This window comes from Acipenser ruthenus, chromosome 4 (genome assembly GCF_902713425.1).
Source record: "Acipenser ruthenus chromosome 4, fAciRut3.2 maternal haplotype, whole genome shotgun sequence".
NCBI classification, from domain to species: Eukaryota; Metazoa; Chordata; class Actinopteri; order Acipenseriformes; family Acipenseridae; genus Acipenser; species Acipenser ruthenus.
The window spans coordinates 17,015,211-17,030,673 of record NC_081192.1 but is presented as its reverse complement, the minus strand read 5'-3'; the positions used below and the strand labels follow the sequence as shown (position 1 = coordinate 17,030,673).

Here is a 15,463-nt window from a genome sequence, read left to right as displayed (position 1 = left end):
ACATCTTTAAATTGTTTTTAATGTAATGTATCATATTTTTCCACCATTAAGAAAATAGTATGTGAATATTTATCATATGTAATACATTGGATCTGGTACATTTTTTTTTACTTGTGCAACTTTGCGTTGGACTTCTCGTGAATTGTTTTTTTCTTTTATGAGAAATTGATTGTCTGTTTCCAGTTTAAGGTTGCAAAACAAAATGTGTATAATTAATGATAAATGTACCTCTTTTTGACAATATGAAAACACCCATCAGATCGCAATTGATTGCATCTGTACCCAAAATCTGTACCACTTGTTGACATTACACGGGTCATGTTTTGGTACGAGTACCACATTCTGACGATTTACCACTTTCTAACTACACCAGCTCTATAGTCCAGGTCACGGCTTCTATCAAAGTAAAAAAACAACGTCCACAAACTTGAATTTGAAGCTTATCTATAAACTTCAGGTACATTCAAAGTTGAAAAGACATACAAATAGAATAATCCAGCTAGAAAAAATAAATTGAAATCATTTTTTTGTATTTTTATTTTTTATTATGTGCGCATTTTTCCTGAGGGATATCAGACAACGTCCGTTAGCTAAACTGTTCCCCCAGCTTCTACCACTAGTTTAATGAAAATTGATTTGTTTGTTTCAAGGACTCGGACTCAGACTCGGACATGGACTTGGACTCGGATTGGAGGTTTGAGGACTCGACTAGAAGTCTGATTTTATATATATATATATATATATATATATATATATATATATATATATACACACACAAAATTCTCCTCTGATGGAAAACCACAGCAAAGGAGAACAAAGACATCAACACCCGTTAAAAATAAAGTTAATATCCACACAGAGTTCTCAATAAAAGCAATGGTCTTTATTTCATATTTTTAACAGCTTCACAGCAAACATAGTTAACACGTTTCGACCCATAGGTCTTCTTCAGAGCATAGACATAACTAGTCATTATTCATATATGTAGAAATAACCCACGACAGGAAGTGCGGTAAGAGTTGTCTTACCGGACACCCTGGAGTGGGTTATTGTGCTTTAAAATGGGTACATTTTTTTTTTTTTAATAACACAAACTAGCTTTTTAAGGAAAAAAAATAAGAAATATATTATGTATCCTTCCACTGAGAAAAAATAGTCCCTGAAGACAGTTTGATTGTAACATATATTTTGTCCTTTTTTATTTGCCATAAACATTGAACATTGCCATTTATAATAACATTTTCGAGATGAAATGACATTTGTGAATTGAAAGCAGACTGATTTCCCACATCTGAGGGAGGAGTCATGGAACAGCCAAACACTGCAATGCACTGGCACTCGAGGGAGGGGCTTCCGAGTGTTTTTTTGTTTGTTTGTTTGTTTGTTTTTGGTAGGAAATGATCCTACTCAGGCTTTGCTGACCAATAATTTCTAATGCTGTTTTCACTCTGATGCCAGTAACTGGCATAATTTCGCTAGATTGTAAACCAGCATGTGGACTAAACGACTTCCGTGGTAGTTTGTTCAGTGTCGCAGTCTTTCCCGTCCGCGGCAAGCACAATAGAATTCTATGCCGAACCCAACCTTGTTTAAAAGCCCACTGGTTGTGTCAGCAGATGTGTCAGCAGGAGAGATTTTAATTTGTTTTAAATACGTTTCTGTCGAATTTAAAAATTGCATACTCGCTAGTCAGTTTTATAAGGCGATATTTAGTTTAATAAGTAGATGCCACTGCTGCATATACAGTATATTACATGCTGAGTGAGACTTGCGTGGTGATTTCTCAGATGGCTTTTGAACAGTGTTACTGCTACTGCTTGCCTCTGAGTTTTCTTTGTTCTGTTCTCTGACTAAATAAATACCACAGTATATTTGCCAATTTTTCTGTAATTCTTAGTGAGAGATGAAAAAAATGATTGTTGAGTGATTTAAATGCTGTTTCAGTTGTATGTTGACATTTTTACCAACAGAAACACTGTTTAGAAGTTGGTCTATGATGTCATAGCCGTGCGATAAGACAATTATTACCACACAGTCATGTGACCTTGTTCAGCCAATCACAGCACTTAATTTATCCAAGCCATTTTATAAATATAGCTGTAGTCAAAAGTTTACAACTTTACAAAAGTTTACAACTCCAAAAATGGTATTTCAAAAGTATTCATACCCTGAGAAGGAAAATGAAATTAATAGCTAGTTGAGGCACATTTACAATAATAACCTCTTTTATGAGCTTTTGGCATGATTCTTTAGTGATTTTTTACCATTCTTCAATGCAAAATTGTTCCAGTTCATTCAGATTCTGAGGACTTGTCTTTTGCACAGCCTTCATCAACTCATACCAAAAATTCTCAATCAGTCAAAGGCTTTATGGAGTGATGAAACAAAAATTGAGCTATTTGGTCACGCTGGTAGTCTTTACGTTTGGAGAAAGTCTAGTGAGGCGTACAAAGAAAAGAACACCATACCTACTGTCAAGCATGGAGGTGGTAATATCCTTCTATGGGGCTATCCAGCATATTTCCAATAACAAAAAAAGCATTGCAAGCTGGACGATGTTTCCCGAGCTCGCTGTGCTTTGGCTACTTGGTTGAAGAACATGTATACTCATTTCAGCACAGTATTGTTTAACTTGTTAATAAAACGAAGCCAGCATCAACACCTGTTTAACCACACTACAATAGGTGCGTTTACACTAGCGTTCCGGAATCTTTCCTATGAGATTCTGGGACAGTCTGTAGTGGAACGGTGTGTTTACACTTGCTTGAAACAGCCGGGGGTATTTCTCACAGGAGCAGACTCTGAGCATGCATATTTTGAGGGGGAAAGAAAAAAAAAAGCTCACACGCTGCTGTAGTGACGACATAAATGAGCGCCATCATTTGAAAATATCCAGTGTAAGCAGTGGACCTTGAAGACTGTTGAAAGAAATTTGGAAATTAATCTTATGATACTGGTTATGGGATGTGTGTCAGTGAATATTTAATAGCATTACTTACTGATTTAACTATATTAAAAACGTATGGCAGAAATTGCTTTGTGATGACGTTGCTGGTTAGCGTGCAGTGCCCACTGGGTATTTTCTGCAGTCTTTCCAGAATACGTCCTCAGCGCATTTACACTGAAGAAAATGACCAGAATCTGTCTTCTTGTCCTCTCAGTCCAGAATACGAACTCAAGATTTGAGAGGATAAGAGGATGGATTCCGGAATGTTCTGAGTAGCGTTTACACTAGCAAAAAGTGACCAGAATCCATCCTTTTATCCTCTCGATCCGGAATATTTGTGCCAGTGTAAAAGCACCTAATGTTTACAACATGCTTACCATAAAACAAAAAGTAGCGTATACTGTTCCACTTAAATACTGCAATTTAGAAATGTTTACGTGAGACAGGTTGAGGGCATGGACATGTAGCGTGTCCAGAATGTCATGTACGTTTGTTTTTAGTATTGCTCCACAAAGCAGCACCCTCAGTTAGCAACATTTGTGACGAGCTGATTGTAGCATGTGGTGCCGCAGAGAATTTACAAAAAAAATCTTATATTTTTTGGGTCATTGTAAAAAAAACGGTTCTACTGTAGACAAGCTTCTAATGTGTTCCAACTACTAACCGACTAGTGAGACTGCAACCTTGCCATTTATAAAATATCCTGCCCCTGCTGTGAGTCAGCCCTGATTGGTCTCTAATCATTTGTGTTCAGAAGCAGTGTAAAAAGGCACAGTGCACTGCACACACAGCTCATAAGATTCACAAAATTAGCAGGATTTATCATTGCACCAGCTGCCGCACCCCCATCACGCATAGTTCCTGTGCCCCTGGAAAGAATCTGTGCTGTCCTTTTTCATGTTTGTATTTTTGACAGTCTTCAGATATTCCGGGAGTGCATAGATCAGCCAGAAGGGACAGCCTAGCCAGTAGGTATAAGTAAAAAAAAAAAAAAAAAAAGTAATTGATACATTTATATAATAATAACCTGACCAAGAACATTCACCAAACGTTTCTGGTACCTACAGTAATGTAGTCTGAAGTAACTGTAAATTGCAGGGGTAAAACCAGAATGTGTCATGGGTTGCACCAGTAAGCTTTTACTGTGGGTGAAATGTGATGGGTGAAATAAAAACATTTTTAAATAGCTTTGTCTATTTTTCAAAGTACAATAATAATAATAATAATAATAATAATAATAATAATAATAATAATAATAATAATACACTGATATTGTTTATACTGTACAACCCTTGGAAGTTCTATAGGGTTAAACCATGAACAAAACCAATTATATTTTGAACCCTGTTGAGCAGTCACTTCTTTAATAAACTGCTTTTTAGAAAAGCAAACCAATTGCTATTTATGGTAATTTATTTAAGGAAGCCTACACTGTATGGTATAAAATGTTACAACATGTACCTATCATTCATGTAACCTTTTTTTATAAGAAAGGAAAAATATGAACACCTTTTTATATTTTACTAACAACTAACTCAAGTGAATTTCAGAACCCTGGTAGACAATGCCCTTTTAATGCAATATTAAAACATTGCAGTGTACTAGTGTGAATTGGATTTATAACACTGTTTGTTCAATCGATTCAAACACACAGCTAGAATGTTGGAGATGTGTTAACGAATAAAATGGGGAACCGAACGAATCTTTAAAAGACTTGTAACATACAAGATTTTGAATTACAGTGAGATTACCTCTAATGGTTATACCAATATCCCCCCACAACATACAGGCAGGAAGAAAGTGAAGACAATGCCTTCAGACCTGCAAATCTCTCACTACAAATTGCCTGCCTCTCCTCGTCTGAACCATTGGTGTGATGGGGGTTGGGTGGGGATAGAAAGAAAGCAGAGAAGAGATTTTCTTTTTGTTGTGGTGAGGGAGGAGGGGTTTGTGATTCCAGCCAAACTTCCGGACTTGCAGTAAAATCCATTAGGGAGAATAAGTGAAATAGACGATGTGACCAGCAGGGAGAGACAGTGAGGTGTCTGTCTGTGCAAGGGGTTTTGTATTGGTTGGCTGTAAAGGGAGTTGCAGCCTCAGTACCACATTGTGAGCTCAGTGTACAGGAGGGGAGCAGAGAGGCTTGTTACTGTTGCCGTTGCTGCCTTTGTTTTAAGGATCATTGTTAACACATCGGTCCAACCCGGAGTGGAACAAATATCAAAATACTAATTCTGAAGGAGAAAGTAAAAGCGATATCGATGTACCTGAGAGGAGGCGCAGGGGTGCTTCTGCCACTGCTGTTTGCAGCTTTGCAGGTAATGTTTTTTGTTACGAATCTAGAGTCGTAGTCGGGTGGTGCGGGTATGTTTTCTGTGACGATGCTGGAGAAAACATGTTATGTGCTCCGACAGTGATTCGGTTAACTGCTGGCATAAAAATAACAACAACAACAACAAAAATCTCGTAGAAGAAAAAAAAAAAGCTACTCTTCCAACACCAGAAAACTAAAGTAACTATACACTACCCGTTATTTATTGCAGAATTGCGCTTTATAACAAGTGCAATTTCAAACGATTGGTGCTGTTTCTTTCAGCATGTTCGGGGTGCTTTCTCGTGTGATTGCAGAAAAAGACCTGGGTGGGGAATATGATGAAATGAATACGCTTCCTAAAAGGAACTCTCTTTTCGTGTCTTGGTTTGGTTTTGTAGATTGTTGTTAGTGTATATGTTACAGCCTTATGTTTCAAGTACTCCTGGTTTAGTTTGCTAAGGGTACTGTCCACGGTGTTACAAAATGAAGCAACGAGAGTGTCTCGCATCTGTGGCTTGCTGTGTGAATTTGTATCGGATACATTTTTGCACTTACAACGTTTGTCACAAACATTGGGTTAAATAACTAGCAGATATAATGTTCCGGTCAACAAATACTAAATGTGCTGTAAAATAGTGTCAAGGTTTTTTTTCTTTTGTCATAAAACCTGAGACACTTACATGTTCATTTTGTTTTCAAGTCCGTACAGTATTTTAATTAACTTTGTATATGCAGACCTCATGTATTTGTGCAGGTAATGTGTTAAAACATATATAAACATTCTGATATATATATATATATATATATATATATATATATATATATATATATATATATATATATATATAACGGTTTTATTTTCTTCCTGTTACATGGAGCGTTTTAACACGTTCTCATGTGTTTTTTAAATGGGTTGTGGTTAGATTTTAAGTTGCAAATAGTGCACGTCGATATTTACTTAGTATTCTGTTCTTAATCATTTTACACGGTCTCAATTCATAGCTGTACTATATAATACAAATGATTACTGGAAGAACATTAAAGTGCTTAATTTATTATAATAGCAGTTGTAGATTGAATTGTCACTTTTTACTTTTCAAATGTTTTATACAGACCTTGACCATATCTATAGTACTTTTGCCTGATTTTCAATCTTTAATGTTGTAACATAATTGGATGGTTTTGATGGTCGCTTAAAATTGTCCAATTAATGGTCTTATGGGGCTGTAGGTGGGGAAACAAGATGTTCAGGACAAGTGTTTTCCTTTCTTTCCTTTTTTCCTGTAAAAAGATTGAAAGTGGCAAGTGGTAGAGATACTCATAATGCACTACACGCCTTTAAACTCACAATTCACATTCTTGAGCGTCCCACAATGAAATGAGATTTCGAAGTGGGTGCAAAGGGAGGGGGGGGGAGGGGGGGCTGCATGTTGGTATGTACTTGGCAGTTAATTAATTTGCTAAACTGCATAGTCTAAATCTATCTTTCACTTACAACAGACACACAAATATTGGAGGGAGGTGTGCATTTTGTATGTTTAATTGCCAGTGGTTACATGGACAGCTTTTCTATTTATTTATTTTTAATTCATTATAGGTTACTGTGTGGTAATGCCAAACATAATCAATGGGTAGTTTGAGTTTTTGGTTTGCTTGGATAATTAAGTTTTCTGGGTATTTACAAAAATAAATCATATTTACTTTTATTTTGAATTGCTGGTGTATTTAATTTGAATGGGATAGTCATAGTTTGTACTGCATCATTTCCTTATCATTCAAACACACATTTGAGCTGTAAACCAACCATAAAAAAGGATCTTAATTTTTGTCCTATAAACATTTCCATTTCCTTTAGCCATATTTATGAAGAATTAGAAACATTTTGCTCATAGTGCCCTTTTTATAGGGGGGAGGGGGCTTTGTTAAGCTATTGTGTGTATTCTGCTGAAAAGGAAAGGCAGCACTCAATAGAGGTATCAAACAAGAGAAGATTCCTTTTCACTGAACTGGGTTTCAAATGGTCTTGTTCATGATTCATTCATTCACTGCCACTGCACACCTAAGAACCTTAGGAAGTTCTGAAATTTGTGTAAAAGCATGCAAAGCTCTATAAGAACGTATTCAAAGAAAAGTGTTGCTAAACCCATGTAATTTGTTACATGATTATTTTTCCTAATAAATTTGTTTAATGCACACCTAGCTGCACGTCTGCAAATTTTTGTAGCGTTGACGTGACTGGATGAATGATGCATTATTAACAGATGGCTGTGCTATCCTGATAAGTCAAGTCTTAACGCTTTTCAGCACTGTATGCTTCTTTACATCATCTTTCCTTCCACTTGACTACTAAATGGGTGTTGTCTCAAATGTCTAGAGATCGGTGGCAAAAGGCTTCTGTTACATTCAAACCTCACAAAACAAATGGGGCCTGTTCATGCTTTGCAATGTTCCCTGGCAAATGGTTAACCCTTTTGCCCTCATTACCTTAATTGTATCCCTTTAGAAAAAACAGATGTGTTTGTAGAGCTATGGGATGCAGGGTAAACTGATATCCATTCTGGAGTGGAATATATTATTGAAAACTACTCATTTTATTATGTTGGTTTTTTTTTGGTCCCCTAGATTCCCATTGAAGGCAGTGGATCCCAGTTGTGCAACACTGGATTTTCAGAAGATGAGTACAATGCAGCTGTGTCTGGGAGTGTACTTGAAGGCCAGCCTCTTCTAAATGGTAATTTCCTTGACATAATGACACTGGATTATTCATTTGGGCTATGGATTCATTGTACTGTAAAAGCAGTTAATGAGTAAAAAAATAAAATATAATATATATATAGAGAGAGAGAGAGAGAGAGAGAGAGAGAGAGAGAGAGAGAGAGAGAGAGAGAGAGAGAGAGAGAGAGAGAGAGAGAGAGAGAGAGAGAGAGAGAGAGAGAGAGAGCTTCAGTTTGATCACATAATACATGTGATGCATGAGACCAAGCAAAATGCATGTTTCAGTAGTAAATCAAATTTCCATGCATATTAAGATTGTAGCCAGTTTAAAATTTGCTTGATGAAGTTCCATGGTCAAAATGTAGAGTATTTTTACAAGAATATTTGAACAACTGAGGTATAGGGAAATTTATGTATTGATATTTAATTTATTCCATCATAGAATTCAACAAAGCTTGTACTACAATATATACTAAGAAAACCACTGCAGGAAGAGTGGTTTAAAAATATATATCAAGTGCTCTGGCTTTTCTGTTCCATACCACATCATGGATTGTTATTGCTGTGTTACCTGTTTGACAATGTGGGCAAGAGTCCTTACACTATCAGTGCATGAGAGCGGACATTTTTAAAATATCTTTGAAACAGACTTTAAAGTTATATGTGTAAAAATTGGTTAGGATGTTACAATGATAAGAAAAAATACAAGTATGTTATTTAAACAGTTGTAGCAACACGCTATATTTTTACTCTAAGAGTGCAAGTATAATCAGATTATTTTTGTTTCAGCAGATCTGGGCTATAACAGAATAGGGGTGGAGTTGAGCCATTTAAGTTTACCTCAGCCTTGTGCACACTAATCATATATAATTGATAAAAAGTCAAACGGTTTCTGGCTGAGTGATTTATGTGCTTATGAGCGGAGAACTGTTCTTGTTTTGGTTTTAGGGCACTGCTTCATTTTTTTTAAGGCACTCACAAAGGCTCTTGGGACTTCTGAGTAAATCGCCCTTGTGACCTTAAAACCAGCAGTCTAAAACAGACACTGGCCATATTCAAATCTGAAATATATGTTCTATTTTTTTTTTGCATAGTTACTAAAACAATGTTGTCCATAGCTGTATAGTTCTTATAAATTAAATATTTACATTTGATACTATTCTGCCTTTTAGTGCAGTAGAAGATCAGCCATTGGACAACGAATAACTGTTTCATTGGTTTTCAATGGAATCATTCAGGCAAATTTGACCAAGTTTGTGAGAGAAAAGTGTGAGGGAGAAGAGTGAATAATTATTTAGCTTTAGGTTATTTGCTTTAAATGCAGAAAGGTGGTTATGTTCTCGATTTGTAAATGGGGAAACCACCTAGAGTGCTTGAGGGTATTGGAAACATTGAGGTTTGACATTCCCATCGTCTGTAGGCTATATGCAAAATGGGATTTCCTGTATTATTGTGTAAGATTCTAATTCTATATTTTAATTTAGGAAGACTAATAGTAAGTGGGTAAGCCTTGGAAATTGTATTATTTTAATATAAGTGTATAAAGTCATATGTTTGTCCTAGACTGAACTGCAAAAAAGCACATGTTTTCCAACATTTCAGTTTAATTCTATTCTTTGTTCTTTTGAGAGGCAGCATGAAGATTAAGGCCATTTCAGAGCCAGTAAAGGAATGACCATTTCACAATGATCTTAGTTATTGTTCCTGATAACTGTGGAATTAACATACAATTACAGCAGATCATGATCATGAACTATAAGCCTGTATGACATAATTAGGAAGTCTGGAATAAGTGTTCCTTGTCTTTTATATCTGTCACATCTACTGAAGCCTTTCAAAAACAGTTTGTCTAAAATGTAGGAAAATTGGTGATTTTATTTTAAACATGTACCCCAAGGTATTTCTTCATTGCCTGCATGCATAGGCTAAACTATATATAGTTTACTATAATTCTATTATGCTTAAACTTTAACACTATACCAGTTTCTAAAGGAATGGTTTAAAAAACTAGGTTAATGAAAAGCCCCAAAGGCTGATTGAACAAAATGCAGTTTTGATCATGGATGTAATTTTTTCTTTTTTCTATTTTTTTTTTTTTTGTGTGAGACAATTCAAATTACATTCAATGTAAATTCAATTTTATTAAGGGCTTAGTTGATTTGAATTCAGTCAGGTTAGCAAAAACTTTATTTTTAAGCAAGTGTATGACGGGGTTGAGGTGGGGTTTAAACAGTCACTTGTTGGCAAGTGCTTGGTATAAATACATTCTGCACTGATGGCAGTGCAGAATGATGCATGTGTTCAGGAATTAATTAGCAACTAGGTATGATGATTAATGAACATGTGTCATTCAGCTAAACCCAGACCCTTTATCGGCTAAACAAATACAGTGTGTATGTGAGAAAGGAGGGTCCGTGAAGGTGGAATGGTCATTTGCCTAATGTGGTCTGGTCTGCTTCTACAATGGTTGCTCATTTTTCTTCAGTTTCTGGCTCAGTTTTACAGATGTTACTGTGCATTCAACTCGGTAACCATTATTATTAATTTTGCCAAACCAAACCATCTTCTCCTGAGCATTACTGCAAAAGCCCAGCTCATAAATATCAAAAGTCTACCTAAAAGATTGTAGTTTTTCCAATCTATCTCTTTTTGTGGGATGGTCCTATCTGGTTGTACTCTATTAGTCGCACAATGTAAAGGAGTCTTTTTTTTTTGTGGTTTGCTGTAACTGCTATAGAGTGGATACATGTTTAATAATGTGCTTTAAAAATCTTGAGAAATAACATTTCTTGTAAAATATAGGTCATGGTGACCTACTTCTGGCTTCTCAACCAAAAAGTTATTTCCCATACTGTGACAGTGAGCCCTGTTGCTAGTTCCTGCGCAAGTGTGTGCAGCTGAGGCGTGTTGCTGGGCAACTGATTGGGTAGTTAGGCTCGCCAGCGCTGAGCGGATCAGGAGAATCGGATTGGCTGGTGGGTGTGTCTGGGGATGCTCATCATCATCGAAGACATCCTCCTGGAATTTCTTCCTGTAGCCCTTTTAGTGTGGCCCCCACTTGATTTAGGATGGTTGCCTTGAGAGTGGGGTAGTCCATCATGGTGGAGGGGTACAGGGATTTTTCTGCAGCCTGTGCCTCCCCCGTTAAACAGGGCTTCCGATCTTCCACCCTGCACGATCATGCATATGCCCGATTTAGCCAGCACAGATCTTCTGTGTCGCACATACTATGAACCAATTTTTTCAAGGTACTAAAATAATTAACATACATTTTGGAAATCATTGCCTGTATAAAAATGCTGTGGCAGCTCATGAAAATGTGTTTGATGTGAAATATTTATTTTTATCACCAGTAAGGCAGCATTTTATTAATGTGCTCCTTGCATCCTTGGTGAGAAGCCATTTGTTTTTTTCTTTCAGTTTGAATGATCAATAAATCCAGGGTCTTTGTTTGGTCTGATCAATATAGTATAATGAAGTCTGTGTTCCAATTCCCAGCTAAGCATTGCTGCCAGGGATGGGAGGATTGGGCTGTTGTTTCCATGTTATAAAGCACAATCATTTTTATTGCTGCACATCAGTATTTTCTGGTTTGTTCTGTTCCGCTCATGGTTCTGAATTTGAGCTGTAGTACAGTGTATATTTAAAATTACCAAAATTTTACTATTGTCCTAATCATTCAATATTAGTGAGACTACATACACAGAACAAGTATATACAGTGGCTCTCAAAAGTATTCACCCCCCTTGGACTTTTCCACATTTTATTGTGTTACAACATGGAATCAAAATTGATTTAATTAGTTTTTGCCACTGATCAACACAAAGTCCATAATGTCAAAGTGAAAAATAAAATCTACAAATTGTTCTAAATTAATTACTAATATAAAACAGAAAATAATTGATTGCATAAGTATTCACCCCCTTTGCTATGACACACCTAAATAAGCTCTGGTGCAACCAATTGTCTTTAGAAGTCACATAATTAGTTGAATGGAGTCCACCTGTGTGCAATTAAGGTATTTCACATGATTTCAGGTTAAATACACCTGTCTCTGGGGAGTTGGGTAGTACATTTCCTAACAAAAACTACATCATGAAGATGAAGGAACATTCAAAGCAAATCCGAATAAGGTTCTTCAAAAGCACCAATCAGGGGTAGGATATAAGAACATTTCCAAGGTATTGAATATCCCCCGGAGCACAGTAAAGTCCATTATTAAGAAATGGAGAGAATATGGCACAACTGTGAATCTCTCTAGAACAGACCGTCCTCAAAAACTGAGTATCCGGGCGAGAAGGGCACTAGTCAGGGAGGCCACCAAGAGGCCTATGTCAACTCTAAAGGAGTTACAGTCTTCCACGGCTGAGCTGGGAGACACTGTGCATACGGCAACAATAGCCTGGGTGCTTCACAAAACTGGCCTTTATGGCAAAAAGAAAGCCATTGTTGAAAAAAACTCACATCAAATCTCGGCTAGAATTTGCCAGAAGGCATGTGGGAGACTCAGAGACCAAGTGGAAGAAGATTCTATGGTCTGATGAGACCAAAATAGAGACCAACTTGATGGAGCTTGAGCAATTTTGCAAAGAAGAATGGGCAAAAATTGCAGTGTCCAGATGTGCAAAGCTGGTAGAGACTTATCCAAATAGACTCATGGCTGTAATTGCTGCCAAAGGTGCCTCTACCAAATATTGACCAAAGGGGGTGAATACTTATGCAATCAATTATTTTCTGTTTTGTATTTGTAATTAATTTAGAACAATTTGTAGATTTTATTTTTCACTTTGACATTATGGACTTATTTTGTGTTGATCACTGGCAAAAACACCTAATTAAATCCATTTTGATTCCATGTTGTAACACAATAAAAATGTGAAAGTCCAAGGGGGGTGAGTACTTTTGAGAGCCACTGTGTGTGTGTGTGTGTATGTATGTGTATATATATATATATATATATATATATATATATATATATATATATATATATATATATATATATATATATAAGTGAAAATCCTCATAATCAAGCATTTTCTTAAAGCCCCGGTGTTAATTATAAATGTTACTAGAGAGGGAATATTCACTCGTCTCTAAAAGACAAAATCATCATGTGCCGTGTCCACAACAATTTTTTTGTGCTGATTTGGGGTGTTTTAAAGCACTGCATCAGCATTTTCAATTAACATTTTTAATTCCTTACCCTGATTGCCTTTTGTTAAGGAAAGAAAATTGAGGCATTGTTAAAGTAGCTCTCAGCAGGATATACAGAGAACTTTTGTAAAAGACAATAGCACTTGGAACCTTTCTTAATGAGCATAAAGTCCTGAATAAAAAAAAAAAAATGCATTTTTAATGTGTCGTTACATTTTTATTTATTTATTTATTCAGTAATTAATTTGATGATACTTTATGCAACTGGAATAGATTCATTGTTCCAACATGTACATCATTAATCTTGAAGAAACATTTTCTAACCAATCTAACAAACTAAAGTACATTTTAATCTGACTTGGAGTTATATATACCATTACATAGGAAATATAATTACATGGTTTATCTTTCCAGAGCGTATAGGAACCTCTTTTCATGCTGTTTTTTTTTTTTTGGGGGGGGGGGGGGGCATTTTTTATTTATGCTTGACCTTTAGCCATTGTTCATTTATCAGGGTTGACTGTTAAGTAAATTGTATGCCTGGATTCCAGAGCAAAGAGCTGGCTGGAATGTGCTCATGATAAAGAAGTTTACACTCTCTGGTAGGCTGATTCCCGTAATGCTGTTGACTTATTTTAGGCTTGGAATCGATGGCTAATTTCAGCAAGCTTTGATTAGAGTGAAGTAGTGTTAGCATTTACTCGGTCCCCTCAATCCACAGAAGAAAAGGGATGTTTACTGGACTATTATTCGATTTATTTATTTATTTATTTATTTATTTTCCCCATCTATCATTAACAAATAAGATGGAGTAATGTTAGTGTTTCAGAGGGGTTTCCATGGATTTTCCATGTGTCCTTGGCTTATAATTGGCCTGATATACACAGGCGCCTGCAATACCCGTGGGCAGATCCTGGCTCCAAATCCAACAGCTGTGGCCAGAGGGTTCTCTTTTTGTAAAGCTTACTGTAGACGGAATGAAAATTGGTTCCCAGTATTGTGGCAAGAAAAGATTAATAAAGTATTTATTTCCTGTTGCCACTCTTGGTGACTTTTATATTGACATTTGTCAGATGCATTGCTGTATATTTCAAAAATAAAATAGTCCCAGCGTTTTAGTAGGTATATTAAGTACCAAAAGTATGGCATTTGGCTTTCCATCCAATACTGCAGGCCAACCCGGAGATCAATAATGTCTTTAGTGTCCATTACTGTGAAATAGGTGCAAGGTTTTTGTGTCATGTGAATATTGCACCTCTGACTTATTTTGCAGACTATGAGTGATCATAAAACTGGAAGATGACTTCCAGTGAGCGTACCTTTAGAACAAGGTGGTGGATTTGTTTTAAAATGATGTTTTAAAAGCACATCTAGGATTGTAAAAGATAAAAAGTAAGCATTTTAATTCCATTCTTTTTAGCCTAGTTAGTGTCAGTATTTTTCTTCTATGGATTATACATAGCCTATGATCTTTCTTAGTACAATTCTGTATCGCTGTTGAAGTTTATATTAATACAACAGCCACAAAGCAGACCTTGTAACATTTATTTTACTTGATGACAACATGAAAACTAGGGAAAGGCCATATATCAATAGCACTTGGGCAGTGTTGACCCGGCTTTCAGCAGGCATGCTGTTATATTTTCATTCTTGAAATCCCAGACACAGCAGAAAACTGGCAGTGCTCATTACTGCGTGTGTCTCGCAGTCAGCAGAATTCAGAACAAAGTTGTGGAATAAAATGTTTATTCATAGAATAACTGGTTTACGGAACTTAAGAAGCATCTTATTTGAATGTCCTATCTATCTATCTATCTATCTATCTATCTATCTATCTATCTATCTATCTATCTATCTATCTATCTATCTATCTATCTATCTATCTCTGTCTAACATGGGTAAACCTTACTTGAGAGTAAATGGAACGAAGGCCTGCAAATACTTGTACCGTGATTCTTGAAATGTATTTTTGTTTACGACTGTAAGTTGCCCTGGATAAGGGCGTCTGCTAAGAAATAAATAATATGGTTTGATGGAGTTCTTAGAATTCCTTGCTTTTTAAACAGCCCAGTTTGCTGACCAGTAATCAAAGCCAGTATTGTGTAACTTGATTTATTTCTGCAGCTTGCTATTTTTTTTGTACAACTGTTTGTGCCTCTGTTCATTTTCATAATTATTTCTTAATCTGTCACTGGATGTAACCCATATTATCTGGCTTTAGCCCTGGACAATGCACTGCTATTTACCACAAATAACATGTAGTGAGCGTATTGTACCTTATACAAATTAAATGGGTTCTCCTTTTTTTTTTTTTTTAATTTAGTCATTGCCAA

General features: G+C 36.1%; 1 protein-coding gene across 1 annotated transcript in view; it reads left to right on the top strand.

Annotated features, from left to right (window-relative positions):
- Nucleotides 1-4,978: 4,978 nt before the first annotated feature.
- Nucleotides 4,979-15,463, top strand: part of LOC117400516 (cadherin-2-like) — a 54,942-nt gene continuing 44,457 nt past the window's right edge. Inside the window, exons 1-2 of the mRNA XM_034000598.3 lie at nucleotides 4,979-5,265; nucleotides 7,884-7,992. Of these exons, the coding sequence (XP_033856489.3) occupies nucleotides 5,209-5,265; nucleotides 7,884-7,992 (166 nt within the window). The 5' untranslated portion in view covers nucleotides 4,979-5,208. The remainder of the gene's footprint in view (nucleotides 5,266-7,883; nucleotides 7,993-15,463) is intronic.